The sequence below is a fragment of the Rosa rugosa genome, chromosome 5, assembly GCF_958449725.1.
Source record: "Rosa rugosa chromosome 5, drRosRugo1.1, whole genome shotgun sequence".
NCBI classification, from domain to species: Eukaryota; Viridiplantae; Streptophyta; class Magnoliopsida; order Rosales; family Rosaceae; genus Rosa; species Rosa rugosa.
In genome coordinates, this window is record NC_084824.1 from 1847985 (window position 1) to 1862813 (window position 14829).

Consider the following 14829-nt stretch of genomic DNA (forward strand, 5'->3'; position numbering starts at 1 on the left):
TTACAACTCCTACTTTGGAGGCAATTATGCTCTTAACTTGTTCCTTTATATTTTCTTACAGACATTTATCGAGAGTACTAAACAAAGATATGGAAGATAGCTAGGTAATCATCACCTGAATGGTAGATTGTTCCCTACACAGCTTGTGATACACCGGGTTTGAATAAAAAGATTGTGATATAGCGTAGTGCATAAAGCACAGAAAAGAGCTTTTTGTTTATTAGTTAATCTAGACCCAAAGTTTTTAATTAGTCACTTTTGAAGTTTGGATAGATTGAAATTGTACAAGTCAAATCGTGCATCGCTTTTTGTTTGGCAAGGAAATACTATTCACCCAATGTGAACTTTCTTCATAGGGCTCTTTGAAGCTTATGGAAATGTATAGAAATTAGAAAATCTGTTGCAGAAGTCACTTGAGGCTTGTGGAAGGTCCCATTTTCCTTGGCCAACTAGAAGTCTAGAACGCACATCTATGCTTAAATTTTAACATAATACAAGTTGTGTTTCTGTTATATAAAATTTATATAAAGTGGCCATATTGTATATATCAAAGTTGTTTTAACCTTTTTCTGCAGCTAGCTACGGAATATCAAAATATGAAAATATCAATATATATTCCATGTTTGTTTTCACATTCTTTTATCCGTTTATATTAATAATCTAAAACTAACATTTTCTTCCAAAAGTTTAACGAGAAAGTACAAAGGTGTAAGAGTTAACGGCCTGATGCACTTGTCTTACATTTTTTTTTTTGTTATAGCTCATCATATGATGCTTTGACACAATTATTCGTTGCAATCACTCAATTCTTAAACTCCTTTCTAAATATGATAATGATTTTCATTATTTTGCCGGTATCCTTTAATCTTGCTAAGTCTTCATTGGAGCAGAAATATTCTGTACGTTCGAGTTCTCATATATCGTCCAAATCCGATGGGTTCGAAACTCCATTATAGTTGGTAGCTGTTATTTCGTGCCAAATGCCAACGCATTAACCTTAAACAAGTAGCATCTCTCCAACACTATAATAAAGGTTCACATTGTCCTATCAGTTATCGCACATGTCGTGTATTATTGTTTGTCTTAAATCTTGGTTGTTAAAAGTCAGAAATATCACTTTGGTCATCGAACTATGGCTTGCTCGACACTTTGGTCATCAAACTTTTAAAAACTTCATTTTGGTCATCGAACTATATCATCGCATATCACTTTGGTCATTCCGTCTGTTTTCTCTGTTAACTCCAAGGGTATTTTGGAGATTTAAAGGTTTACTCGCCATTTTTATAACTTAATCCAACTTTTCCAGCCTAAACATAAAACTTCATCCAATTTTGCCAACTTTTCCCTCTTATAATTCCTCGATTTATTAAATCAATATTTTTCTTCCTCTTATATTCCCTCACTTTGAATCATTCTCTGACTCGATTATTTTTCTCTGTTGTATGCTTTGATTACTGATGATGAATGCATGAATAAAAGGAGGGAAAAGTTGGCAAAATTGGATGAAGTTTTATGTTTAGGCGGGGAAAATTGGATTAAGTTATAAAAATGGCGGGTAAAACATTTCATCTCCAAAATACCCCTGGAGATAACAGAGAAAACTGACGGAATGACCAAAGTGATATACAGACTCATAGTTCGATGACCAAAATGAAGTTTTTAAAAGTTGGATGACCAAAGTGTCGAGCGACCCATAGTTCGATGACCAAAGTGATATTTCTCCCTTGTTAAAATACACCAAAATACACCAGAAGTGAGATTGAAAATCGTACACTCTTATGTCGATCTAGACCAACCAGTTCTGTTCGTCGTTATAATTTGGTTAGTTGAGAAAGAACAAGAAGGGCGGCCGCCAAGTAGATAAGATTTCTGTTTGTTCCAGGTGGACTACGTCCATTGGCTATTTCATATTTTCACACACGCAAAGAGTCCCCAGTTCAACCCCCAACTTTGACCGCACTTGATCCCTCAATCTAATTCCTTCCCATTTTTGTCACTTAAAACTAAAGTTACCAATGTCAAAACATCTCCCATTTCTTGCGCATGTTCTTTATTTGACAAAAACATCTATGCAAAATCACGTATACACCATCAACTAGAAAGTTTTCGGTGAAACAGTTAGACCAACAGATTTATTCAACAGTCCAATACCATATAACTTAGTGTATTAATCGTAAACAAAAACTAGAGATTTTTTCGTTTTGAATACAGATGCTGTGCATGGCTCTGAAAAAACTCTATTACTATAATCTGGATTCTGGAAAGAGTAGAAAAGAAGAAAGAAACTTCCATCCAATGTAATAGACTAAAGTTCAACACGCATTTTCAATTCAATAATGGCTTTGACAAAGACTTCCATGGTGACTAAATCAAACACCATGCCGGCTCCTACCTTTCCTACCTGGATTCAGGGATTATTTCCCATCTTCAACACCTTCCTAACACCTCTTCCTCTCATCTTTCGCGAATCCCAACACCACCTTAAAATCTCACTTTGTAAATCTCATACCCAAAAATAGAACCCGCCAAAATTCAATCATGAAGTTTTCCTTTCACCTCTTCTCCATCGCCATTTGCCTCACACTTTCACACACCTCCGCTCGCTTCTTCCCCAACATAACCAACATACCACCGTGGCTCCTCCCGAACGTCACCGTCCCAGCCGCTTCTAGCGCCTGGGACGCCTTCCAGAAGTTTGGGAACTGCCGCCCCGGCGAGAAGGTCGACGGCTTGGCCAAGCTCAAGAAGTATTTCAACTACTTCGGCTACATTCCCAACCTCCCTACCAACTTCACAGACGACTTCGACGATGAGCTCGAGTCGGCTCTCAAGACCTACCAGAAGAACTTCAACCTCAACGTCACAGGCGAACTAGACGAACAGACTATCAGCCACCTCGTGCGTCCCCGCTGCGGCAACCCTGACATAGTCAACGGCACGACCACCATGAACTCCGGCAAGCCGATGTCATTTAACGGCTCCAAGCTCCACACGGTGGGTCACTACTCTTTCTTTCCCGGAACTCCGGTCTGGCCGGAGGGCCGCCGCGATCTGACCTTCGCGTTCTTGTCGGACAACGAGCTTTCAGACGAGGCCAAGGCCGTGTTCGTTAGCGCCTTCCAGAAGTGGTCGACTGTCATTCCGATGACCTTCACCGAGACGACGTCGTTCTACTCGGCAGACATCAAGATCGGCTTCTACGTTGGAGACCACGGCGACGGTGAGGCCTTCGATGGCGTTCTGGGGACTCTGGCGCACGCGTTCTCTCCCCCGAGCGGGATGTTCCACCTGGACGGCGACGAGAACTGGGTCATCGGAGGTGACATCACCACGTCCACGGTGACGTCAGCCATCGACCTGGAGTCGGTGGCTGTTCACGAGATAGGTCACTTGTTAGGGTTGGGGCACTCTTCGGTTGAGGAGTCGATCATGTACCCAACCATCACGTCGAAGACGAAGAAAGTTGACCTCGCAAACGACGACGTTCAGGGGATTCAGAAACTGTATGGCGCCAACCCTAGTTACGACGGTTCGACTACGTCATCTACGCCGTCCACTGGGGCCAAGGAAACGTCGGCAGCTGGGGACCACACGGCTTCTCGGTGGGCCGCCGTAGTGGTTGTGGCCGTTGGATCAATGTTGCTCTCGTTTTAATTCTTTTATTGTTTTGGATTATGTTGCTCTCCTTTTAATTCTTTTATTGTTTTGGATTATGGGGTTCATTGGACAGAGATCGATTATTGACTTTTGTTACTATTTTGGAATTTAGGGAGTATACGTTATTACGTTTCAGAAATATCTGGTGTCTTTATAATTTGGAGGTTGTTATTTCTGGTAACTTTGGCTCTAGCCTGCAAAGAAGGTTTTGTCATTTACAAAAAGATACACAGTGCAATGCAAATATAAATTAAGAAAAGACAAAGTCCGGAGATTATGAGAAAGGGTCTTGAATCGCCTTTGTTTTTTTAGAAAATTACATAGTAACATACCAAAGATGTAAACAAAAAAAACCTACATTCAAATAGATTTATACAAATAAGGACACGAGTCTAAGCCCAAAAACCAAATGAAGCAGGCCTCGCTCTGAATTTTATTGACCAAAATGTTCAGTTTGATGAAGAATTTACATGCATGCCACTGAGTGAATCCAATACCCAACATCCAATACAGAAACCCAAAACCCAGAGCTCAAATGCTACCCAATCATGGCGACCATTAGCGAAGCTCTATAATCGGTAAAAGCGACGGAGTCAACGCAGTAACAGAGGTCAAAATCGACATAGATTAGGATCTGCTCGGCATCGGCGCCACAAGACCGAGGGCGGTGCACCGCGCCAAGCTCGAAAAGCTTCTTCGAAGGCTCATGATTCACCACAACTGGGTCGACGCTAGCGGCGTCCTCAGCGTGTTGCTCGGCGGCGGAGCTAGCAACACGTCGTGGGCGAACAACCACTTCATGTATTGGGTAATGACTTTAGTTTAGCCCCTTGGTTTTGGTTTTGAATTTGAATGATTGGGGAAATTGACAATGTGATGGGTGTTGGAGTTGGAATTGGGGGTTAGGTTTTGCTGGAAATGGCAGAGCGATTGTCTGAGATGGAAAAGGAGGAGCGTTTGCCTGGGAATTACTGGAAGGAGGTGTGGATTAAGAATGTGTTTGAAGCTTGGGAGAAGAAGAATGGTAGGATGAAGGCAAAGTTAGAAGAGGTATAGAGTATTTGCATTGTGTTTTACTTACGCACTTGGTTTTGGTATTTGTTCAGCCATGAAGGTTTATGCTGGACTTTGCAGGAATTTGAATAGATTATGTGTAGTGAGTAGAGTTATGTAAGGTAGGAATAAAGTATGCTTTTGAAACATTGATTCAAAATGGTCTAGCAATTACTGCTTCTAGCATAGATTCTGAAATGTCTTATGTAGTAGAATCATTGTAAGTTGATATTTCAGTTGTGGTGAAATGATGAATCTTGTATCCAAAATTTAGTAACCCGAGATTCAATCAGAGGCTTCAATTTCATTCATGGATTGACAGATCTAATAGCTCCTGCTACTGCTACTGCTACTGCTAGTGCTCCTGCTAGTGCTACTGCTCCTGCTCCTGCTACGTACTGCTCTTTAACGGCGTCACTAACGTTGTGTACGGATAGTGGGTCGGGTTTCAGATTTCGTGTACCAAAATGCTCGTTTTGGAACTTTATGTATCAAAATTATTAATGGTCTTTATTTGGTGTATTGTTCCTAAAATTTTCCTTATAAAGAACCAGACCATAAGCTTCATGTGGACTAGAATTTTGCTATGGCAGTCATCGGAACATATCTTCAGGTAGTACGGCGGCGTTACAAATGGCCTCTGAGCACTGACAAACAAGATTTAAGACGAATGTGTGTGAAAGAGAGAAAATTAGGTTCTAGCGTAGCTAGCACGGTAATGGAGTATATCCCTCCCAAAAAAGATGTAATGTAGATTATATTTTTTCACGTACTCACTAGCTGATAGTTTGGTTACAGTATATACATGAAGCATTATAATAAATAAAACAAGAATGAAGCGCACGCGCGAGATCCGCATAATGTCAGCTAGTGTAAATGTAAAGGAGATGTATTGGCCTACTTCTAAAGGGGTGCTTTTAAAGATCACATTCATCAAACCGAAAGTAACCAGATTACAGGAAAATCAATATGCATGGTTATCAGGGACATAGCTACAGCCATGGCTACTTAGGCTATAGCCCAAGGGAGATTTGGCCCAAAATGTTGTTAAATATAGGTATCAACTTAAATAATAAAAAAACAAAACAACAAAAAAAATTATACCAAGTCCATCGAGGATACTATATTTGAGTGTCTCACACTCGTCTCTCACATTTTGAGAATCACTCCCACAGTGGCACAGTCCCACGAGCCGCCGTTGAGTCTCCCACAGTCCCGGAGTCTGCCATTGAGTCTCCCTCAGTCCCGCAGTCCCACCGGCCGCCATTGAATCTCCTGAGAGCCACTTCTTGGTTGAACAGCCCCATTTGATCAATCTTTAGTTCTCCATGCCCTCCTGTTTCTACGAGCTCAAAGGTTAGACCTAGGCTTAGAGGATTGAATACATTAATTGAACTATTGAATACTTATATCATTTCTTCTTGTTTCTACGACCTCATTCCTCTAAGCCTGATTAGCCCCTGAAAGATGTAATGGCTTTATATGAAAATAAGAGTTTGTTCCTTTTATGATTGTTTTTGTCTGACTTGTGCCCACAATGGTATCCATATGTTTTAATAGTTCCAAAACATGCTGAAAACTTTAGTTAATGAGGTTGTAAGGTTGGCTAATTGAATACTTTGCTTTTGTTGTGCAAATGGTGGTAGTGTTGGAAACGCCGACGGTTGTTTGAAAATTGGAAGGGAGCATTGAAGCAGGTTAGTTGGGGATTTTATCTCTTCAAGTCTTCATCTTGTGAGTTTAATTTTGTCATAATCTTCTCTTATGACGGAGTTTAATCTTATATTAATGCTATGTCTATATTGATGCCTAATCTTCGCAGAATTTTTATATATCTAATTAAAATTAGCCCAATTCATTTTCAATTCTGAGCTACGTCCCTCAGGGTCATCTTTATTATTGGACAATGGGAAAACAGGACACTTTCAAGAAAGACCCAAGCATTAAAGCCTTCGATGTCATCAATAAACCCAAGTCATTCCGGATCTCATCATCGAGCTCAGGATGCACTACTACAAAAGTGGGCAAACCATGGTGTGAATTGGCCTAATACACACCTTTGTTTGGTGCAGATGAGCAATAGCCACGGTTGAGCCACTATTAACTTAATTGTTGCTTTTGAAGCGTGACAATTACTCAAGAAACTCACCGTCCCATAAAGATAGCAAAATCAGATGTGCAATTGGTGACTTCATTCAATTATTATTTTAATAGATACACACCAACTTGAACAAAGGTGACAACCAATATTTTAACCAAAAAAAAATATGAAAATTTATAATTAAGATACATTTTTTTGTCAACGATCACTCTTGTGGCCAAAAAGTAAAATCCAAGGCAGAGCCTAGGGGTGGGCATAAATGACCGAAAGACCGAAAGACCGGAAGGAACCGATCCGGACCGGCCGGTTCGGGTCGGGTTTTAGACTAAAAATAAGTGATTTCGGGCCGGTTCGGTCCCTATATTCAGTGTGCCGGTTCGGTCCCGGTTCTTGACTTGCTTGAATGCTTGGCCGGTTCGGTCCCTGTACTCAATGTGACGGTCCGGTCCCGGTTCTTGACTTGCGGTGACTGCGTGGACCGAAAAAACCGAAGTCCATTGTGTTAGTATGGATTAGTAAGTAAACCTAAACTCTAAAATCCCAAATCGTTTTTCCTCAGTTCCTCACTTCCTCAACTCTGCGACGCCGCCTCTCTGGCTCTCTCCCTCACAATCTTTCTCACCTCTGCGGCTCTGCCTCTCAGCTCTCAGCTCTCACAATCGGTCTCTTGCGTCTCTGTCCCAGGTACTTCGCATTCATCACTTATCAGTTATCAAGTACACATAGTACAGACAACCCCCATGTTCTGAAATGAACTGGGTTTCTCTCACATTCTTGATTCTTCATCACTCACTCTCTGCCATTTTCTCTCTTTCATTCAGGTACATATTCATCAGCTATTTTTCTTTTACATACTGATACTGGAACAGTGGAACTTGTTCATTGATTTGGATCCGGGTTTTCTTCTATGTAAACGGCTTGCTTGGCCAAAACGACGACGTCGTGTTCAGCTTCGCCACGACCTTCTCCAGCAGCATCCCGCTGATTTCCGGCGCCGGTAAGTACTTCCTCTTCTAGAATGACCTTCAATTTTGCTGGATTATCAAGTCATGATCTTCAATTTGGTGTGCCCCATTCTGCACTCATACAGATATAAAATTGTGCCTGTTGATTTCGATCTTTCTGGTAGCAATTGTGCTCTTGATTAGGGATTGGAGTTAGGAGCGATTACTTACTGGGCTTGCTGTGAAGGCTTAGAATTTCAGTTTGGTCATAACAGCTATATTTACCACTACAATTCGTTGTTTCAGGTTAATCCCCATACTCATCAAGTCAAGTTGTGTGATTTTGGAAGTGCAAAAGTTCTGGTATTCCCTTCTCCCAGTGTTTCATATCTTAAAGTAGAACATTTTGTTGGTGATAGAACAATATATAAAGCATGGGTGATTCATTTAATCCACAAACTCCCCTATACATTTTTAAATGAATAGTTGTTCTTGTGTTCCTGTTCAAGCATGGGTGATTCAGGTTCTCTATGCAGTATAAGAAATTTCACTTAATTTATTTAGGTTTTATCAGAGGTGTTTCCAACTTCCAAGTCCTTTCTTTACCCTCTGTTTTGGCCTTTGTAGCCTCTCTTCCCAGGTGAGAGTGGAGTTGATCAGCTTGTTGAGATTATTAAGGTAAACTTTCTTTGGCCTTGTGTTTGTTAGTTTATCAACTCAAAGTTGATCACTGAGCTTATGCCATTTCAACTGAGTTTGCATTTTTTTTTTCTCTGTATGTAGGTACTCGGCACCCCAACTCGTGAGGAAATCAAATGCATGAACCCGAATTATACAGAATTCAAATTTCCACAAATCAATTGGAATCGGAAACCCGAAAACGGGCATGTTTTGTCACGGTCCGGGTTTATCCCGGTCCCTGTTATTTGCAACAACGGTCCCGGCCCGAATTAAGAATGCCGGTCCCGGTTCCGGTCCCGGTTCCTGTAAAACAATTACCGGTCCGGGTTTAGGCCGGTCCCCATTCTCTGCATCTGCAAGTCCGGTCCGGGTTTAGCTTTGCCGGTTCCGGTCCCGGTCCCTGTAAAAGCAGTGCCGGTCTGGGACCGTGCCCAGCCCTAGCAGAGCCTTCATAAATCATAACAGATTAACAGCCATTATTTCATCCTGGGTGCCCTTCATTCCATCGTGGGTAGCCTTCTAACACTTTGAATTTATGTCTCTTGGCGAACTTCTCTGATCACCTGATGAAAGATCAAAACTAATTGTCAGAGAAAGCGCAACTTGGGAAAATTAATTGGAAAAAAGATCATCAGCTGAGTGCCGGTTATAAAAAATGAAAAAAAAAAAAAAAACGGTATAAATTAATTTGAATGAAATACTAGGAACCAAAGGATATATCCTACAGATTGAATATGAGAAATAGATTCCAACTGCACCAACAAAGCCAGCAAACAAGTTACACTAAGAATGATCGACACAAGTAGTAGTCCATAGTTTTGATTACTTACAAATGTGACAGATTTACAACTTTCCCTTAGCATTTTTCCTGTATGGGCAACTCTTTTTATCAAAAAGTAGCCATGCAAACATATCATCTAATAGGGATCAAACATTACCATTTTTCTTTCATCACAAAGTTATAGAATAAAAGAAAAACAGAATTACTAACTCCATCAATCACATCATCATGTACCAGGATAAAGAAATTACCTGTGGGAGTATTATGTGGCTCCTCTTACTGAGTAAAGTAAAATATGTGGCAACATGCCTATGCTCTGTTGTCAGAAACAGTTACAACTTAATTACAAAGTGAAATAAGATATCATGAAAGGAACAAGGGGATTTAAATTAGAGTTAAATACTGTTTACTCCCTATACTTATAGGGTTTCATCGTTTCGGTCCCTGACGTTCGAATTTCACCTAAAAACTCCCCGAATTCTCAATTTTCTCCCAATTAGTCCCTGCCATCAAGCTCCGTCTAAATTGTCCTTTAAATTGCTGATGTGGCATCCATTTCACGCCAAAATGTCTATTTTACCCTCACGGTTTTTTTTTTCTCTGTTTTTTGACCCCTTCTTCTTTTTTCTCTCTCTCCCCCTCTCCGTCTTTACCCAGCTCTCTCTCCATCTTCTTCTTTCAACTGAAGAAGGAGGAGAATCTGGACTTGCTCGCCATAACCTCATGGAGCTCGAAGATGTTGGATGCTTCACCATCCTCATCACCGACGATTATGAAATCAGCGAAAATCCAAACCAAACCATCTTCAGATTCTTACCTTCCCCTAAACCAAATCAAATCCCTATCAATACCAACCTCAACCTAAACCAAATTGATCAAATCCAACAAAGTCCAAATCTTTACAACTCCTCAGATTCTTACCTTCATGAATCGGTCTAGCCCAAACTCGATTCCGATATATCTTTGTAGGCCAGGCAACCGAAGCGATCCGAGTAGCGGCGGGGGACGTGGAGGTCGTGGTGGTAATGGTGGAAAGACTAGAGTCGCCGATCGGCCATTTGCCTAGAGTTTCAAGGTGGACATTGACTCGATCCACACAGCCGGTGCCTGAGCCGGTTGTCGAGAAAGCCTCCTCCTCACCGATCTGGGTTGTGGGATTTGGTTAAGAAAGTGGGTCAAGTACTGCGATGTGGATGTTGTTGGTTTTGGTGTTGAGCTTGAAGAGGTCGAATCAAAGAGTAATGAGGTCGAATTACAGAGAGGAGATCAGAGAGGAGCAAGAGAAAGTCTTGGCCGACGACGTCGTTTAGGGTCCTGGGCCGCATGCGCTCCGACAAGGGCTGGTAGTGGGCCGCGGTGGTTGCGGGTTTATTCGAGGTAGTGGGCGGCGGGGTTTCCGGGACGAGAAGTTTGCGGCGCTTGGGGAGTCAGGAGGTTGGGGTGGACTGTTGTTCTTCTGGTTCTTGTTTGTCTTGGGATTGTGAATTTGTGGATTGGGAGAGAAAGAAGCGATCGAGTTTAGGTTGAGAGGTGGCGGTGGGAGTGGAGGTGGTGGTGGAGGAATTGCGGTTGAGAATCCAATCGATGGTTTTGAGAGCTGAGTTGCCGCCGGTGGCGGCGAAGGCTTCGGTGGCGAGGTCGTTGGGGAAGCCCATGCTTAGCAGCTGCTCCATTTGCATCTCCACATGATGGAAGAGCAAGGGTAAAAAGAAAAAAGGCCAAAAAAAAAAAAGAGAGAGAAATTTTAAAAAATAATAAAAATAAAATCAATGATGAGGGTAAAATAGACATTTTGACGTGAAATGGACGCCACGTCAGCAATTTAACGGACAATTAGGACGGAGCTTGACGACATGGACCAATTGGGAGGAAATTGAGAGTTCAGAGACTTTTTAGGTGAAATTCGAAGGTCAGGACTGAAACGACGAAACCCTATAAGTATAGGGAGTAAACAGTAATTAACTCTTTAAATTAACCACCAATTATCATCTAGATAACTGAACAAGTTACAAATTACAAGATCATGTTTGAAACATCTCTAGCTTGGGTTCACCTAGCATTATTCTTCATCTTATCTTAACATGCTTATCAAAATCATAAAAGTACAAATGAAAAGGAAGAGAATCAGCAACTCCACATTGAATGAAGAGTTCACTACATTATCTTCAGGATGCATTCAGAATTTTGATGGAACTCGATCCAAGTGAAATACTACAACACTCAAAACACTACATTATCTTCAGGATGCATTCAGAATTTTGATGGAACTCGATCCAAGTGAAATACTACAACACTCAAAACACATATTGTCGTAACTTAACAGTTAATCAGCTGAACATTTGAATATCACATTATAAATATACAAAAGTAAAATGGGATTGTCACTGTTCAATGAACAGTGATGAACAGTGATACAGCTCTTTTTTTTCTTTCCGGATTTGCCCTCAAAACAGATAAACATACTGTTATGCTGTGACGCTTTTGTCTCTTCTGCCGCTTCGATCTTTTTTCTTTAATTCGTTTTGGGTCTTGGTCGGTTTCGTCAGAGAAGGTCGGTGAGAAAAAGAGACAGAAGGGCTGAACCTGCCGGGTGGATAGTAAGGTAATCGATTTTGGCTGTTGGTTTGAAATCAATCAATTTCCCATTTTTTTGATGATGGGTTTTGTTGTCACCCCGACAGAGAGAAGGCGAGAGTAAAAAAGAAAGAGTGAGAAGAGAACAGGGAGAGAAGAGAAAGAAGAAGAAGAAGGAGGAGGAGACGGGAAGCTCTCTTGGTTTTCTTTGATCAGTTGGTATTTGTGGGAATCTGATGTGGTTTCTGTCTGAATTTTTCTGATTGAAATTCTTTCCGGGATTTCTTATGTGTAGTTAATTCAGGCTCCCGTATTTGTCTTCAGCTGACCAAGCCTGTTACTTAGCCCCCATTGGTATGGAGACTGGGGAGTTTGCGGAGCTGCTGCCTGTGGTATGCTCTTTGCTTCTTCTTGATCGCCCCGTATTTGCATGTTTACTATTATGTTGTAGTTTAGTTTGACATTGCAAACAAATGAAGCAATTGCTTGATAACTGGACGATAAGTGAATCTGAAATTATAAAATGCAAGCGCATATCTATAAACCCAAATTGGGTGCTGATATGGGCCATAGAAACTAAACTCAACTCAGGAAACTGAGAGAATGGACCTTTTTGAGGTTTCTGTTTGATTATCCATAAGCGAGAGAGCTATAGGAAGAGTAGTGCAAAACTTTAAAACCCAAGTGTGTAGATTTGGATTTTTGAAGACTGGAAAAATCAGGTCAAGAAAGTTATGTGCAAGGAATTGGAGAGATATTTTGTTTGATATACGGTTTGTGTCCCTGATAATTGATTGTGATCAAGGGTCAATATGATTCGAATTTGTAGCCTTGGCATTTCTTAAGACTAGCTCGAAAGTTGGTTATTGAAGTTTGATTGTGATGCATGGATTTGCATTATGCTAGAGTTGTTATTGAATTTCTGTCATCAACTTCTGTTATGCCATCACTGGTACATCACTAGGTTACATTCAGCCTGGATTGGGCGATGTTGTGATTTGGTGTTGATAAAATCAGTGAAAGGCTTTGACATCAATGAAAGAAAGGTAATAGGAAGGGTTCATGTATACTACAAATTTAATACTTTAAGCTGTAAATACACACGCTTGGTCCCAAATTTATTTCCCCTGATCTGCTAATCTATGGAGTGTGAATAAAACAGTGAACTTCAATCTCTAAAATAGAACTGCACACTTATAGTTTAATCTATGACTTTGTGTAGATTTTCCATTTACATACCTGGCTCACACTTGAGTTCACTATTTCCTTTCATTTTTGTTTGCAGGTGATGGAGTGACAGAGAAAAATCCTGAACCTTCAATGTATCTGACAGTTGTTAAGGTAATTGATCTACAGCCTTATTTCCTCCATATGTATATATATCTCAATTATCTTGCTCAATTACATTGTATTGTCTGTCTCTGTATATAGTGTTACTGATCAAATTTCCAAAAAGAGAGATCGCTAAGCTTTATCTATATCCAGCAACCACATAGAAATTGAAGATGGTAAAACTTTCCTGACCTTATTGCCTATCTGTGGAGAATTGGGTGAATGCCATGTCTCAGCCAATGTCTGGCAATGAATAAAGCAAGAATTTATAAACATTCCCCTGTTTAATTAAATACATATATGCATAAGATTTTTGGATACTCATCCTCTGAATGACAAAATCTGTCATAGCATTCAATTCTACACAGGTTAGGATTTAAATGTGTCTATATAATTTCAATGTATAAATTTAAAAACCAAATTAAGGACCTTAATTTTCTGATGACCTTGCCATCTCGAGGATGGTCGATCAGTCGTATGACAATGATTATATCACAGTCATTCCCATCTGAATCCCAGCATAGCTGTAGCATGAAAATTCCTGTCAAAGGAGAATGTATATGACCACTATTCCACCGAAAGTAAAACCAAGCTAAAGCTATTGTTCTTTATTCTTACATGATCAAAATCCAATTCTCTTTCCTATATTCTCTTTTGATGCCACATTCTGAGATTTTCATTTGATATATAACATAGGCCAATGTATTTCTTGAAAATTCTTATGCTTCTCAACCTCTGAAGACATCACCTTAATCTCATCGATTCACCTGATTTTCTATCCTGGTATTACAAATTTTCCTTTGACAATATGTAATGGTTTTGTGTACATATTTTTCTGGTCTGTCATATTGTTCTATTGTCTATGGTTGAAGCAGTTGAAAAAATGGGTATGGCAATATCTAGGATGGTGAAGATGCTGTTTGCAAGGAAAGAAAAATATAATATCATCATGTTTGTTTGCAGGTCCATTAAAGTTTTGGCGAAAATTGAGATCTTCGAAGCCATTCAGAAGCAGGAAGAAATCATTGAAGCTTCCTATGGAGCCATGATTGCTCAGGTTGATCTTGGAGTTGAAATCCCACTCGAACATGTTCCAATTGTCCAAGAGGAAATAAGTCAAGTGTGTGGGTAGCTAAACAATGTTTTGTAGCTTCTCAACTACCTGAATCAATGATTGAATACCCAACCCCAACACACATTGAGGTACCACTCTTAATTGTACTAATGATACTGATAACAGTGGAAGATCAAGAAAATATATTTTCTCTATAATGACTTCAAACGCAATGCCATGATGAATATCTCCTCTGCCTTCACTGATCAGAAAAGAAGATTTTTTTTCCTCACCTTGGTGTTGGATTGGACAATCAATGTGATGAACCAGTTTCAAAGAAACCGTGTGCTTCCCCATCATGGACTACACGCAATTAAGAAGAGCTACTAGATTGCAAAACGCAATCAGAGGTTTTAAAGAGCTTAGAAAAGATGGCGCCTTACTTGAAAATTTTCACCTATGAACGATTGGATCGGTTAAAAAGAACTGCCATCTTCACTGAATGTGAAGTGGGAATGTGATAGAGTTAGTAATCGAGAAGTGAAGGAAAATATTTGACATGTTGCTCCTTTCTGATTTTGGTTGGGTTTCTTTTCTATTTTGTTTTGAATTGGTTTGCCTACTTGAATTCTTTTCGTTTGATTAGTTGTTA

General features: G+C 40.3%; 2 protein-coding genes and 1 long non-coding RNA gene across 7 annotated transcripts; all 3 read left to right on the forward strand.

Moving 5' to 3' along the window:
• The first annotated feature begins 2229 nt into the window (after positions 1-2229).
• Positions 2230-3796, forward strand: LOC133707730 (metalloendoproteinase 2-MMP). The gene has a single exon (XM_062133213.1). The coding sequence runs from the start codon at positions 2539-2541 to the stop codon at positions 3652-3654; it is 1116 nt and encodes a 371-aa protein (XP_061989197.1). The 5' UTR covers positions 2230-2538; the 3' UTR covers positions 3655-3796.
• Positions 3797-4575: 779 nt separating this feature from the next.
• On the forward strand, positions 4576-9459 carry LOC133709113 (uncharacterized). Its single transcript, XM_062134733.1, has 7 exons — positions 4576-4681; positions 5033-5137; positions 7332-7494; positions 7728-7808; positions 8062-8118; positions 8320-8433; positions 8539-9459. The coding sequence occupies exons 1-7, from the start codon at positions 4576-4578 to the stop codon at positions 8576-8578; spliced, it is 666 nt and encodes a 221-aa protein (XP_061990717.1). The 3' UTR covers positions 8579-9459.
• Positions 9460-11644: 2185 nt separating this feature from the next.
• On the forward strand, positions 11645-14755 carry LOC133708055 (uncharacterized). Of its 5 annotated transcripts, XR_009845546.1 has the most exons (5): positions 11645-11819; positions 11899-12010; positions 12116-12183; positions 13077-13132; positions 14087-14755. It is a non-coding gene; the product is annotated as an uncharacterized LOC133708055 (long non-coding RNA). The 5 variants fall into 5 exon arrangements; XR_009845543.1 differs by having other exon boundaries at positions 11899-12183; XR_009845544.1 differs by having other exon boundaries at positions 11647-12010.
• Positions 14756-14829: the final 74 nt, after the last annotated feature.

Bases quoted from the DNA above. Each gene is read 5' to 3' on its own strand.
- LOC133707730 (XM_062133213.1), top strand. From the start codon at position 2,539: ATGAAGTTTTCCTTTCACCTCTTCTCCATCGCCATTTGCCTCACACTT.
- LOC133709113 (XM_062134733.1), top strand. From the start codon at position 4,576: ATGGCAGAGCGATTGTCTGAGATGGAAAAGGAGGAGCGTTTGCCTGGG. The intron at 4,682-5,032 runs GTAGGATGAAGG...ATGGATTGACAG, and splicing joins AGCTTGGGAGAAGAAGAATG to ATCTAATAGCTCCTGCTACT. The intron at 7,809-8,061 runs GTAAGTACTTCC...TCGTTGTTTCAG, and splicing joins CCCGCTGATTTCCGGCGCCG to GTTAATCCCCATACTCATCA.